This window comes from Phoxinus phoxinus, assembly GCF_949152265.1.
Source record: "Phoxinus phoxinus genome assembly, chromosome: 15".
In the NCBI taxonomy this organism is placed as follows: Eukaryota; Metazoa; Chordata; class Actinopteri; order Cypriniformes; family Leuciscidae; genus Phoxinus; species Phoxinus phoxinus.
Window position 1 is genome coordinate 9,901,810 of NC_136890.1, and position 15,268 is coordinate 9,917,077.

The 15,268-nt window shown below is 41.8% G+C and overlaps 2 protein-coding genes across 5 annotated transcripts in view; both read right to left on the minus strand.

Annotated features, from left to right (window-relative positions):
* Positions 1-1,534: 1,534 nt before the first annotated feature.
* Positions 1,535-4,414, minus strand: ppiaa (peptidylprolyl isomerase Aa (cyclophilin A)). The gene is made up of 5 exons (XM_079637433.1): positions 4,031-4,414; positions 2,464-2,494; positions 2,274-2,362; positions 2,012-2,184; positions 1,535-1,914 (listed from the first exon to the last, which is right to left on the minus strand). Exons 1-5 carry the CDS (start codon positions 4,097-4,099, stop codon positions 1,782-1,784), a joined length of 495 nt encoding a protein of 164 aa, XP_079493559.1. The 5' UTR covers positions 4,100-4,414; the 3' UTR covers positions 1,535-1,781.
* A 609-nt stretch (positions 4,415-5,023) lies between these two features.
* ogdha (oxoglutarate dehydrogenase a) overlaps positions 5,024-15,268 on the minus strand; it is a 51,758-nt gene continuing 41,513 nt past the window's right edge. For all 4 annotated transcript variants that reach the window (XM_079637390.1, XM_079637392.1, XM_079637391.1 and 1 more), the window contains 9 exons: positions 12,662-12,812; positions 9,308-9,435; positions 9,037-9,215; positions 8,863-8,934; positions 8,634-8,759; positions 8,437-8,509; positions 6,551-6,714; positions 6,309-6,463; positions 5,024-6,222 (listed from right to left, as the gene is read on the minus strand). In XM_079637390.1, the coding sequence (XP_079493516.1) occupies positions 6,102-6,222; positions 6,309-6,463; positions 6,551-6,714; positions 8,437-8,509; positions 8,634-8,759; positions 8,863-8,934; positions 9,037-9,215; positions 9,308-9,435; positions 12,662-12,812 (1,169 nt within the window). In that variant the 3' untranslated portion in view covers positions 5,024-6,101. The remainder of the gene's footprint in view (positions 6,223-6,308; positions 6,464-6,550; positions 6,715-8,436; positions 8,510-8,633; positions 8,760-8,862; positions 8,935-9,036; positions 9,216-9,307; positions 9,436-12,661; positions 12,813-15,268) is intronic.

Here is a 15,268-nt window from a genome sequence, read left to right on the forward strand (position 1 = left end):
AACCATGTGTCCTGTATCATAGCTACATGAATGACATTTGCAGAAAAAAACCCCGCGTGAAAATCAGTTGGGTATTCAGTGAGATATGATTAATTAAATGCGCTGACAGCTCATTGCACCTGCCATACAGATTACACTGAGTGGAGCGGGTGACCGGTTTAAGATGGCGGCCTCACGGCTCGACCGCGCTAATAGGCAGTAGCGGTCGATAGGGCGTCTATCTATATGATGTCTATGTTTCCAAACACTCCTCCTGGAAGTCTCATCAGTACTGCACCTCTGCTGTGTCTTTTACGGCAAAAAAAAAAAAAGTTTTGCCAAATTTACACTAAAGTACTTCTGAAGTGGCATTTAGATGTCTTAACACACCGTTTATTGTTGTTCAGAGGTAGCATAAAAGCATTTCTACAGCAATTACAACTATATTTTTGTTACGGTTGAGGTGAATCGAACCTGACACCATTGCTTTCTTGAATATTGAGAGTACAATACTAAAGAATACAGAGCAGCTCTTTTCAGGTCATGGAGCACACACACCGAAGGAGCTGATGAACTGAATTAAACACAAGGGAGACAGATTGTAGATTGTTGAATGGCCTCCATGAGCAGGTTAATTAAGAAATGTACAAATCTAACCCACACCTACTGACTTTTAATAAATTCCTACTGTACTAACACGATGCAGTTGTCCTTACATCTTTACTATTTGAATAAGCAGATGAAGTCAACATATTTTTGAAGGTCCTTAATGTCATTTTGAATCCATCTAATAATCTATGTATATGCACAGACAAATAATGCAACAATGACACATACCTTGATATGGCCAAGCAAGCTCTAGTGATGGTTACATATCCAATGTCAAATTAAAGTAACCTCATTGAATGTTCACACAGCTAAGATTTCACACTTGCCAGCTGTCCTCATTAAATGCAATGTCATTCAGCAAGTTATTCATATCTTTATAAGAAATAAAAGGGTTAGGGAAAAACCCTAACCCATCCATAAAGTCATCATGAAATCAAGATAATATTTTTATGGAATATTGCAGCAAGTTTCTTAGTGGAATGCTGAAGTTTTGCAAGTGAACCCCAAAGCACTGAAGTGTAGTTTTTCCTCTCATTTGTACTATCACTACACCCCTTTAAAAGAACAACATTAGCAGTTTAAAAATATAAAGCTTTGATGAACGGTTCAACCAAAAACAAGTTAATATTCTCACAAGTCTCTTCCATTCAGCAAACATCTATAGTGACCATGGTTCTTTTTATACATAAACCACACCATTGTGTGGCTTTAAAGGGGTGAATATACCACGTTGTGTATGATAGTTTCTCTGGAGAGAAAGTACGTTAACTCAACTGCTATGAACAGTTAAAGAGCTGAACTCATTTCTTCACCAATTACTAGATGTATGAGCTGGATCAGAAAAGTTAATTAAAAAGCCAGATCAAAATAAAATAGCTCACTAAAGGTGGCTTGCGTATTAATCTGAAACAATGCACAAATAAGTCAAGCAAAACTGAGAAAGGTATAAGTTTAACATTGTTCCCCTTTATTTTCAGACTTTGATACAAATTAAAGACCTTAAGGACTTCATCTGAAAATGAAAACAAAACAAAGGCAACTCAGACAAAGATGGACGACTGAAGGATGTGGTGGTGTGGACGGGGGCAGGTTTGTAGAACTTGGGATAGGAATGTTGCGGTTATCGGCAGGATTTAAGAAAGCACTGAGGGGGACTAGACTAGGGTTTGGGTGAATGTTAGTGGTAGAGGCGTTTACAGCTGGCCACAGTTGGCAATGACAATCTTGGCACTGGTCTTTCCACTGCTAGAACCATAGCCCTCCACTTTCTTGATGATTTCCAGGCCCTCCACAACTTGTCCGAAGACAACGTGCTTGCCGTCCAGCCTGGTGGAAAGAAACCGTGAGGGAAAAGGTCAAGACTCTGCACAGTATGGATCCAGGAATGATTTAATGCATGGTCAATCACAACTCTTTTGCTCACCATGAAGTAAGATCTGTGCAGATGAAGAACTGGGAACCGTTGGTGTTGGGGCCAGCATTGGCCATGGACAGGCAGCCAGCGCCAGTGTGTTTCAGGGTAAAGTTCTCATCCTCAAACTTGTTGCCATAAATGGACTTGCCACCAGTTCCATTGTGGTTTGTGAAGTCACCTGCCTGTATTCAAAGGTCTCAAGATTAGAACCTAACGTCAAAAAAAAAAAACAATTAAGATCACAGAAAGCTTTTGGGACTAACTTTCATACCTGGCACATAAAGTTGGGGATGACACGATGAAAGGTGGATCCTTTGTAGCCAAAGCCAGGCTGACCGGTGCACAACTGCCTGAAGTTCTCTGCAAAATGACATACAGGTGATTGGTACTGGGTAAACAAAACCAAACAAACACAAAAATACACGGGTAAAAGTAATAAAAAAAATTATATATATAAATACCTGCAGTTTTGGGGACGACATCAGCTCTCAGCTGTAAAAAAAAAAATATATATATATATATATTATATATATACATTTTAAACAAAAAATTACATTTAAAATGACTGCAGCTGCAATGTGTTCAAGTGCGTGACTACGTCATACAGTAAATGCAACAAACTAGTAGAAACAAGCTCATCTTCATGCGACCCACCGCACTGCAGCCTGGCAAACACCTCCAGTAAAACCGCAACAATGCAGAAGACAAAACTATCTAGGCATTAAAGGCAGAGGAGCACATTATATATGGTTTTGCTCGCATACATTGTAGTTACACAGTACATATTTGAGTGCCGCGCGTCTGTGACACTTCAAAGTTTTACTAGAATTTAAAATGGCCGCTCAGAAAACACTTTTATTACCGCAAGGAATGGAGTGTGAAACACTACGTTCTTTAAATTCCCCTAATCGAATTTAACTTTAAAATTGGTTAAACTCAAAATTACAACTGCATTAAGGAAGAAGAAAAAACGCAGGTAATTAAAGGAGTTTAGCGACTGGTGTACGGAAATCTTCGCTGGTCCGCAAGGACGGTCCCCTCCCATCCCCCCCTCACACACCGGCGAACTTTCCAGAATATCTTTCAACAGAGATCGCAGGATACGAATCCCGCGGACAGGGGATTTGCTACTCTTAATAAATCACGCACAAAAGCTGAAACTTTTGTCGCAATTGTTTGAGTTTACCTGGGGCGTAAACCTGAAGTTTGGACTGGGCAAAATAAAGTCGCCTTTAGGGAACCCGGGTTAAACAAAAGAGCAGCGGCCCATTCATTCAATGCGCACTCTTGCGTTACATATTTCCGCAGTTTTTCCCAAAGCAAGCGCAGGAACAGCCCAGTTTCTGTTCATTACGTTAACGTTATACTCTTCGTATGAGAAATAAGTTATTCGGTCAGTAACCCGTGTCAGCAGCACCTTTGTCAAGAATATAAGGTGCTGTACAAGCAACACCAAGTGGGGTTAAAGCGGCCTAGTGCGGCGCGTGCTTAGTATTGCAGCTTCACTTGCAAAGCGATATAACGTTAACAACATTAGTTTTATGCAAATAAATACCTCAGAGTGTCACTATGGAAATTAACAATTTAAAGTCCAACTACTGATGGGGTCTAACATTAAAACCCTTCACGCTGCCAGATTCCCAACATAACCGCTGTAACGTTAACTTACGCTGCACAATGCCGGAAATTTTAACATGGGCTTAAAATAGAAATAATCAGCCAGCAGTTTTGGCCGGGAGTGTAACATCGTTAAGTTAATGGTTATACATTGGTTTGCCAGGTAATTGCACAAACAAAAGCATGGCTGAATCATGAGATTTGTTTAGCAGAAATGGAAAACACTTAAACAGTACAAGGATATTAAAGTTATGCAGTACAGTAGGGTTTAGGTGCACATTTCATACAGTAACGTTAGCCTAGCGCATGCGGCTATCGATGAGATCGGCGTTAGCACGACTTGCAGGAAAAATGTCAGGGAGTTATTTCTTGCAATAAGGCTTAAGGTGAAATTATTGCGTGGAACTTTACCTCCATAATCACTCTTCCAACTGGGCTGCCGTTGGCGGTGATATCGAAGAAAACTCTAGGCCTTGCCATGGCTTTTGAATATTTTGCGCTTAGATGATGCTGGGCTGAAGCGCGCTAACCGTGTCACTGGCTGCCTTGGAACGGTGGAAAGACCGCATGAAGGCCGCTAAGCCATATAATTACAGGAGAGGGGCGTCACGAAGCTGCATCTGTCCAATCAGAGCGTGTCGATGCTTTGACAGACACAAATATGAACCAATGAAATATCTTTATTGATCATTTACAATCGACATGCGCTTTTGGGCATTTGTGCATGCGGCATGTGTATAGGCCCTATGCACAGCTGCACTACTTCCTGAACTTGTGCAGGCTCCTTTGTTTCCTGTCTGCCAGGATTGGCCAAACTGATTAATCCAGGTGTGTCTGATTATTGTTGTTGGTCAGACACACCTGGATTAATCAGTTTGGCCAATCCTGGCAGACAGGAAACAAAGGAGCCTGCACAAGTTCTGGAAGTAGTGCAGCTGTGCATAGGGCCTGACTAATTTAGGCTTGGAGATACTTTAAAACTTCCGCCCTGCAGTGTTTACTTCCAACCCTGCTCCAACACGCATATCTGTAGTTTTCAAATAACCCCGAATAACTTGATTAGCTGGATCAGGATGCGTTTAGTTAGGTTTGGAGCTAAACTCTAAATAAATAAAGAGAGAGAGAGAACAAATTGTCATTGCTTTTAGTTATTAATATATAAAAACAATAAATCTTGTTTAGTAAAACAATGGATTTAGAAGCAGCCTTCTTCAGGCTTTTTGACTAAGTTCAACACAATATTAAAAGGATGAGGGCCCCCTAGTGGGTTCTTGTCCCCTAGTTAGAACCACTGGTCATGATTATGTTAGCATAGGTTGTCATCATAAAACAAATTTCATGCCATTGGTCATAACACACACAATCTAGTTTTCATAACTAGTATTAAATGATCAACTTCAGATATTTGAGAAGATTATGAGTTTATTGTATGAAGCTAAACCGTTACAAGAAAAACCTGATTCCTCAAAAAACAAAATAAATAAAATAATTTGCTTTCTCTTTGAAAAAGCCAAAAAGATGTCATTGATTTTTATTTAAAAGAGCGACCACAAATGTGTAATTCTGTCTTGCTTTCCATTTGAAGTGTTCCTGCTGCTGGGCTGGGCTGTATGGCACAAGTTATCAGTTGGCTAGGATGGTTATGAAGGGTTTTGTATCTGCACCAGGCTGCATCAATGATCAGCCAAGTGTGCAGAGTATACAATGCAATCTATAGATGATACTGGATGAGAACAGAGGCACATACTGTACATGTAAAGGTGCCGCAAAGAAATTTCCACAACTGTCCTGATTTTGACATCAAGGCTTTCCTCCCCTGAATACAAAGTCATTTTTACATAAATACAATCATACAACTGCAACATCCACTTTTAGAGAATCAACTGTTTTTTTCTTCTTACCAGAAAACAGTGCAAAGGTACAGATAAAGTGTCCTTTTTTCCACTTACTTTACCACTAATGAAACACGGCAAATGTATGTGCCAAAATTCTCCCTTATTCTAACAAAATAATAAAAAGAAAAGAAAACACAAACATAAAAAAATTAAAGCCATAGAGCAGTTGAGAGGAGGGATGCAAGTAGTAGCATACAGAAATCATGAAAGCTTAGGAAAAAGTGAGTTTGGAGACAAAAGATGCCAATTACTATACGGAAAAGTTCTTAAAAGGATTGGAATAGTGCTTTGGTTGAAAATACATTAGGTCCATTAAAATTTGTGCTGTTTATTTATTTGCTCAAGCAAGAGAATTTGTATTTTCTGTGGTTTATTATATTTTGGTGTTGTTGAACTGGGCAACAATGGTGACAAAGACTTAAAATGAAAATGAACTGAAAATTTCAGATACCCGATACTTAACACAGGAGAAACTGTATTACTATTATTCATGGGATAATTAAAATGGTTGTGTGTAGTGTATTTGGTTGCCGGGATGAATGGGGTATTTGTGAGTTTTTGTATTCTTTGTTGATTGGTGGACAGATTTAGATGTGGTCTTTGAAGGCGTCCAGGTTAAAGGCAGTGTCAAGGAAACGCTTCAGCTCCAGAAGATGGGTGTTCTTGTTGCCAGTGGCTGGGGCAGCGGCAGGCTCACGACCAGCATACCTGTGCACAGAAAGACACAGTGAGGATTTGTGAGAACATAGAGCCACTGGAGTGTCACAGCTCTATATGAGAAGACGAGAGTTTACCAGACAGGCTTGGCACGTTCAATGGTGGTGCGCATGCGGGGCTTGACGTAGTCATAGTATCCCTGGTTCTTATGCTCCTCTTGACACCAGACCAGGTCAGCATTGGGATATTTCTCAGTCTCAGCCTTTACCAGGTCAAACGGGAAAGGAGAGAGCTGGGGAGGAGCAAAAGCGTGAATCAGACTACCATTTTACAATATATAAAGGCCTTTACTGAAAGAACGCAGGCAAGCAAGGCGTACCTGCTCAATGCGAGTGATAGCCACAGAGTTCTCCATGTTGCATAATTTTCGTTCACGTGTGAGCTCGTAATAGATTTTCCCTGTACAGAAGACAATGCGCTTCACCTCTGAGGGGTTTTGAGCTGGGAGTCCATCATCTGGGATCACACGCTGGAAATGAGTGCCTGAAGAGACATGCATATTGACGTTTATTAGCATGATAACAGGAGATTCACATCCATTACAGACACTCCAACAACCTTTATTGCCAATTAAATAGCCTTGTTCTGAACCCCTGTATCACTGTTATATCTGAGAGATGCTCTCTTTTCTCCGTTATGGCTTGCCATAGATCCTTTTGACACACATATGTATGCATGTTAGGTATGGTAAGGTTCACCGATTCGCATCGGTGCTTCGGCATAAAAGCGGTATGCATTTGTATCGTGATGCATCGTTTCTAACATATCTGCATCGGTAAAAACTATTTAATCATATATAATTATTAGTAGATGCGCTATACTTTTACTATTTAGAAAGTGACCAATATTTTATTATGTGACTACTGCGTTCACACCGAACGCGGATAGAGCGTCTGGAGCGAGTGATTTACATGTTAAGTCAATGTTGACGCGTTGACGTGCGTCTGGAGGTCCTGCGGCGCGATAGACGCGTTTTCACCTCATTCGCGCGTCCAGTTCGACTAGATTTATTTCTCCTTTCTGAACTGTTACTCAAGCGCGTTCTCTCATCACCACTGCTGCAGCTGCTACGTGAATATGACGTATCACAACACTACGGAGTGAGAGGCGTGTCCTGAGAGTCACCTACCTTTAAACCTTAAAGTAGGACATTTAAGTTAATCTGGTTTACAGAAGCCTGTGACTGCCAATATTTACTACTACCTGTTTGTGAAAGTTTTTATTATTTTTTATTATTATGTCAAAACAGCACCTGCTTTCTGGTCACTGTTACCCTACCTGCTGAAATCACAATTGCCTGATGGCAAGTTACAGAACATTTCTTTAATGTTTATCCCTGAGCATCCTTAAATTGATTCACTGTTAAATGTGTGAGCTGTTAAAAGTGTAACTGGAGACAGGACAGGAAAAGAATGTCTGTTTTTATTTAATCTTTTAGTTTTGTGAAAACCAAATCTTTTGTTTGTGAAAGAGCCATGCTTTAAAAGTCAGATGGCACTTAAGCTACTTTACGATTTGCTGTATGTCTGAACAAAATAAATAAAAGTTAACTTTCTATACCATATTGAATTGCATAGCATCATATTTTTCTCCATTGCATCATATTACATTGAATCGCATCGCGTTGCACCGAATCGTAATAGTAGTGAATTGTATTGCATCGCATCGGTAGCAGCTTATATGTATCTTTAATGTATCGTATCGTTGGCTGTGCATCGAGATGCGTATCGCATTGGCCTTATCGTTATGGAGATGCACATCACTAATGTATGTGTGTGATTCCCAGTGCGCACAAAATTATCCATTAGTCCATTTTAATAATAGGATTACAGAATCAATTTGTTATCTACCGAATAAATATGTTTATTTTATAGGTTTATTATTATTATTTTTTATTTACTTCTAAGTATTTAAGTAAATATTATGTTAAATATATATACATTTAATTGCGGAAATTACACGCGTTAGTTACAATCTTTAAATTAGCACAATATCATATACAGTATATATAGGCTTTCTATTGGCCATTGGCCACTGTGCTCTCCAAGATATTGGTATCACCCATCAAAAAAATCCATATTGGCTGACCACTAATGAAAACTTTCCTTCTCATTTGTTGTGTATCTACGCCAAAGTGGTGCAACTGTCAACCCAACTGTCCAAATCTTCCCCCTAAAAGCGGCAGTAGAAAGAACAGTTTCTGACCTGGTAGCATCTGGTCAAAGTTAGACTTGGCCTCCGGATGACGCAGCAGAGATTTGGGGGTGAACATAATAAGCTAAAAAAAAAGAAAGAAAGAAAATGAATAAATAAACCAGTTAAAAATTCAAATTGTTAATTTAAAACACCAATAACCCATTTGATGATTTTTTAAACAAATGCTCTCAGACAACAAAACTCACAGGTTTCCTGAAGGGAAGAAGGATCTGCCGCCTTATCACATGGAAATAGTTGGCAGGATTTGAACAGTTTACAACAATCCAGTTGCAGTCATACAGCTGACGCACCTCAAAGTCATCAGTAATTTTCTGAAGTCGAAATAAAAGGTACATAATGACATATTCACTCTGAGGACGTCTATGAAATCTTTGTGTTTGCACGCTTAGAGACATGTTAGGTAGCCAGTCTTACAGGGTTAAAGTCAGGGTCATCATTGCACATCTGCAGGAAGCGCTCTGGACGGGCAGATGAGTGCTCTGGACCCTGTGAAGGAACAAAACTCCTTTACAGCCAGCTCAGACAGAGAGAGAGAGAGAGACAGAGAGAGAATCATGGAGAAAAGAATTGTGGGTAATGCAGCCATACCATCCCCTCCATGCCATGTGGCAGCAGTAAGACGATGCCATTCTGGCGGACCCATTTAGCTTGGCCAGGGCAAATGAACTGGTCAATTATACACTGAGCTGTGTTGTGGAAGTCTCCAAACTGGGCCTCCCACAGAACCAGAGCATTGGGACTGGCCATGGCAAAGCCCAACTCAAAGCCTAAGGAAGGAAGGAAAGAAAGAAAACACAAGTTTCTAAAAGCGTCCTCAACTGCAGAGATAATTTAACATGCACTCTGAGCGTCTGAATACCTAGAACTCCATACTCAGACAGAGAGCTGTTGCAGACAGTGTACGGGGCTTGGTTAGGGGACATGTGGTTCATGGGGATGCAAGTTCTCTTGTCCACATTTTGATCATGGAGAACATGATGACGGTGACTGCAAATGCAACAAACAACAGGTCAGAAACCTCTTACACTGAGCTAAAAGGTCGATCAAACAGTAAAATGTGCCGCTACTACACAACTACATTTAATAATTATATCCATCCATCCATCCATCCATCTTCTTCCGCTTATCCGGGGCCGGGTCGCGGGGGCAGCAGTCTAAGCAGAGATGCCCAGACTTCCCTTTCCCTAGCCACTTCCTCTAGCTCTTCCGGGGGGGACACCGAGGCGTTCCCAGGCCAGCCGAGAGACATAGTCTCTCCAGCGTGTCCTAGGTCTTCCCCAGGGTCTCCTCCCGGTGGGACGTGCCCGGAACACCTTCCCGGGAAGGCGTCCAGGAGGCATCCGGAACAGATGCCCGAGCCACCTCAGCTGACCCCTCTCGATGTGGAGGAGCAGCGGCTCTACTCTAAACTCCTCCCGAGTGACCGAGCTCCTCACCCTATCTCTAAGGGATCGCCCAGCCACCCTGCGGAGAAAGCTCATTTCGGCCGCCTGTATCCGGGATCTTGTCCTTTCGGTCATGACCCAAAGCTCATGACCATAGGTGAGAGTAGGAACGTAGATTGACCGGTAAATCGAGAGCTTCGCCTTGCGGCTCAGCTCTTTCTTTACCACGACAGACCGGTACATCGTCCGCATTACTGTGGAAGCTGCACCGATCCGTCTGTCAATCTCCCGTTCCATCCTTCCCTCACTCGTGAACAAGACCCCAAGATACTTGAACTCCTCCACTTGAGGCAGGAACTCTCCACCAACCTGAAGTAGGCAAGCCACCTTTTTCCGACTGAGGACCATGGCCTCGGATTTGGAGGTGCTGATTCTCATCCCAGCCGCTTCACACTCGGCTGCAAACCGTCCCAGTGCATGCTGAAGGTCCTGGTCTGATGGGGCCAACACGAAAACATCATCTGCAAAGAGCAGAGACGAAATCGCGTTGTTCCCAAACCAGACACCCTCCGGCCCCTGGCTGCGCCTAGAAATTCTGTCCATAAAAATTATGAACAGAACCGGCGACAAAGGGCAGCCCTGCCGGAGTCCAACATGCACCGGGAAGAAGTCTGACTTACTGCCGGCAATGCAAACCAAGCTCCTGCTTCGTTCGTACAGGGACTGGACAGCCCTTAGCAAAGGACCCCGGACCCCATACTCCCGGAGCACCCTCCACAGGCCGCCACGAGGGACACAGTCGAATGCCTTCTCCAAATCCATAAAGCACATGTGGATTGGTTGGGCAAACTCCCATGAACCCTCCAGCACCCTGTAGAGAGTATAGAGCTGGTCCAGTGTTCCACGGCCCGGACGAAAACCGCACTGTTCCTCCTGAATCCGAGGTTCTACTATCGGCCGTATTCTCCTCTCCTGTACCCTGGCATAGACTTTCCCAGGGAGGCTGAGAAGTGTGATCCCCCTGTAGTTGGAACACACCCTCCGGTCCCCCTTCTTAAAAAGAGGGACCACCACCCCGGTCTGCCATCCCAGAGGCACTGTCCCCGACTGCCACGCGATGCTGCAGAGGCGTGTCAGCCAAGACAGCCCCGCAACATCCAGAGACCTGAGGTACTCAGGGCGGATCTCATCCACCCCCAGTGCCTTGCCACCGAGGAGTTTTTTGACTACCCCGGTGACTTCAGCTTGGATGATGGACGAGTCCACCTCTGAGACCTCAGCCTCTGCTTCCTCCATGGAAGACGTGACGGCGGGATTGAGGAGATCCTCGAAGTATTCCTTCCACCGTCCGACAACATCCCCAGTTGAGGTCAACAGCTGCCCACCTCCACTGTAAACAGCGTTGGTAGGGCACTGCTTCCCTCTCCTGAGTTGCCGGACGGTTTGCCAGAATCTCTTCGAGGCCAGCCGATAGTCCTTTTCCATGGCCTCACCGAACTCCTCCCAGGCCCGAGTTTTTGCCTCCACAACCACCCGGGCTGCAGTTCGCTTGGCCTGCCGGTACCCGTCAGCTGCCTCAGGAGTCCCACAAGCCAACCAGGCTCGATAGGACTCCTTCTTCAGCTTGACGGCATCCTTTACTTCCGGTGTCCACCACCGGGTTCGGGGATTGCCGCCTCGACAGGCACCGGAGACCTTACGGCCACAGCTCCGAGCGGCCGTTTCGACAATGGAGGTGGAGAACATGGTCCACTCGGACTCAATATCTCCAGCCTCCCTCGGGATCCGGTCGAAGCTCCGCCGGAGGTGGGAGTTGAAGATCTCTCTGACAGGAGACTCGGCCAAACGTTCCCAGCAGACCCTTACAGTACGCTTGGGTCTGCCGAGTCTGTCCAGCTTCCTCTTCCGCCATCGGATCCAACTCACCACCAGGTGGTGATCAGTTGACAGCTCCGCCCCTCTCTTAACCCGAGTGTCCAAGACATACGGCCGCAGGTCAGATGAAACGACCACAAAGCGGACAAACTGTAACTAACACAGAAGTCCAATAACTGAACACCGCTCGGGTTCAGATCAGGGGGGCCGTTCCTCCCAATCACACCCCTCCAGGTAACACTGTCGTTGCCCACGTGGGCGTTGAAGTCCCCCAGTAGAACGACGGAGTCTCCAGTCGGAGCACTTTCCAGCACCCCTCCCAGAGACTCCAAGAAGGCCGGGTACTCTGCACTGCCGTTTGGCCCGTAGGCACACACGACAGTGAGAGACCTATCCCCAACCCGTAGGCGCAGGGAAACGACCCTCTCGTTCACCGGGGTAAACTCCAACACATGGCGGCTGAGTTGGGGGGCTATGAGCAAACCCACACCAGCCCACCGCCTCTCACCATGGGCAACTCCAGAGTGGTGAAGAGTCCATCCTCTCTCAAGGAGTGTGGTTCCAGAGCCTAAGCCGTGCGTGAATTCCAACTATCTCTAGTTGGAACCTCTCAACCTCACGCACAATCTCAGGCTCCTTCCCCGCCAGCGAGGTGACGTTCCACGTCCCTAGAGCTAGTTTCCGTGTCCAGGGATCGGGTTGTCGAGGCCCCCGCCTTCGACTGCCGCCCGATCCTCTATGCACCGGCCCCTTACGGCCCCTCCTGCAGGTGCTGAGCCCACGGGAAGTAATAATTATATTATTATGGTAATTCTAAGAATTACCATATAATTATTATAGAATTATAGAACTATAGAATTACTATAATAATTATATTATTATGGTAATTCTAACATTTTTGATTGATTAAATGATTTTGAATACTGAATGATTGTGAATGTTGTTGTGTATACCTGAAGGTTCCTCTCTCCACATCTTGGCCACTGAGACGCACATGGATGCCCTCCTTGAGCAGAGAGCCAAAGGCCATGTACTCTCCCAGAGCCCAGTCCACCATCCTGTTCTTGATCATTTCACCACGGCCCTTTAGAATACGACTCAGACCTTTACACAAAGGGAACCCAGGTGAAAAAGACGTAGTATTAAATGTATTAAAAATATATTTGAAATTCAAATAGTATGTTTATAATACATTTGTATTTCCAACATACTTATTTAAAGTGCATTTAAAATACATTGAATTGCATTTTAATATATTTATAAAAAATATACTAGTAGTACATTGGTAATAAATATATATTTAAGTATACTTTTAATAAATATGCTAATTAAAAGCATACTTTAAATACATTTCTAAACAGTATATTAATAGTACATTGGTAATAAATATATATTTAAGTATACTTTTAATAAATATGCTAATTACAAGCATACTTTAAATATATTTATAAACAGTATACTAGTAGTACATTGGTAATAAATATATATTTAAGTATACTTTTAATAAATATGCTAATTACAAGCTTTAAATATATTTATAAACAGTATACTAGTAGTACATTGGTAATAAATATATATTTAATTATACTTTTAATAAATATGCTAATTACAAGCATACTTAAAATATATTTCTTAAAAGTGTACTAGAAGTATTTGGTAATAAATATATGCTTACACTTTTAAGAAATATGCTAAATGCAACCATACTTTTAGTGAAGTTTTAGTGTACTTAAAGAAAACATGCATATGTTGCACTTACTTAAAGTAGCCTACATTTTATGTGTACTTTGTGTAAGAACAGCAAAATGATTAAGCTTTTAGTTTAAAATGTATGTACTTTATAAACACTTAGGCCTACTGCAATATAGTTTAATTATTTATGTTTTTATCATTTTAATATATAAAAAAAATACATTTACAATATACCAACTTATAATGTATTAGAAACATTTGTCAACTATTATTAGCATTGCAATAAGCTTAAAATTATTATTTTTTCACTTTTACTTGTTTGTTGTAAAAGGCTACTTAAGGCTGTTGTCTATTACATGATATTTTGTACTACTGAAATTCCCACAATAATTTCAGCATCATATTTTTTTAAATGCATCATAGAGACATTTTCCAAAGAAATGTTAATTTCCAAAAAGGTGTTGTTCACCATTTCGTATTTTTGGCACAAAGTGTAACATCACGTCTTTTTCAGTTCAGCTAACTTACATTCAATTTGCCCAATCAGAGCCAAGATTTTCAAGTCAAAGTCGAAGCAGACTCGAAGAGATGAAGATACTGCCTCAGAAGTTACTGGTAAGTTTTAGTTGCTGTTTGCATAAATAACTATCTCACTGTTTAGTTGTTTTCCTAGGTGGAAAGGTCTGCTATGCATTTTCTAATATGACTTGCACGTGGGATACTGACGTTAAGCGCTGTAACATGATGCTGACACTGAACTCTAGCAACTTCTGCACTGTCAAGGTCTAAAGTCTTTGATGAATCTGTTTAAAATCTATGTGGAGACATTTATCCGTCTTAAAACAACTATAAAACATTGTCCAATGCATCTTCAAAAAAAATAATTAGTTATTATAATATGTACATCATTATATTAATATAATTTTTATTTGCTGAAGCTGTGTATTTATTTCTGATTTCCTGAAGATTATGGCTTCATTGTTATGATGTAAATTATCTTTAAAAAGTTTGAAAAAACATGTTATGAATATAGCTGCCTTTGTCTTGAGCTGACCAGCCAATTATGGTAGTGTGTGTTGATTGGTGTTTATATTTGTTCAAGCTTGACAATCTTATTGCCTTTTTGATTACTTTTTAATATATATTTCTAATTACAAATAAGTACAAAGATTAAATTGTTAAAAGGGATGCGTATAAGAGAGCGTATCTAAACTGCCGAGTCTGTGAAGGGTTTTGATTATATTACCCACCAAGTACATTGTACTCAGCATACTGTCATTCTTAAAAACAAAACAAATCATTCTTCATAATTTGCCTGCCTTATATATTTGTGTGTATGTATATATATATTTATAAATCTCTTTTTTGTATTTGTTGTTTTTCAGACTACCTGCTATAGAAGAAAAACTGAGTGCAGAGACAAGCGAAGAAGAGAGTAGTAAGTAGTGATGCACCGATTGATCGGCTGGTGACCGGAATTGGCCGATTTTCACGTGATCGGCCATGACCTCGGGCGCCATATGATTAACATCGCACAACATCAGCAATCAGACATGCACACGGACCGCACATGTAGGAAACCTCGTGAATTACGGCCGTTTCACACCGCAAGCGTGAGCAGCGGGTTTTATTTTTTGTGTGTGAATGCTCTCATTGATTGACATTCACGCCCGAAAAAATACGCGGAGCAGGAGTGCGTTAAAGTGAAAACACGCTTTTGATGGACAAAATAAATATGATTTCACACAAAAAATGCCCAAAATGCACAGAATGTGCATGTCTAGTGTGTTTTAACAAGAACTGGAGTAGGCTAGAAAATGAACACAAAAATATTTGTAGAAAATGTACCCATTTAAACTTGTTTTAAT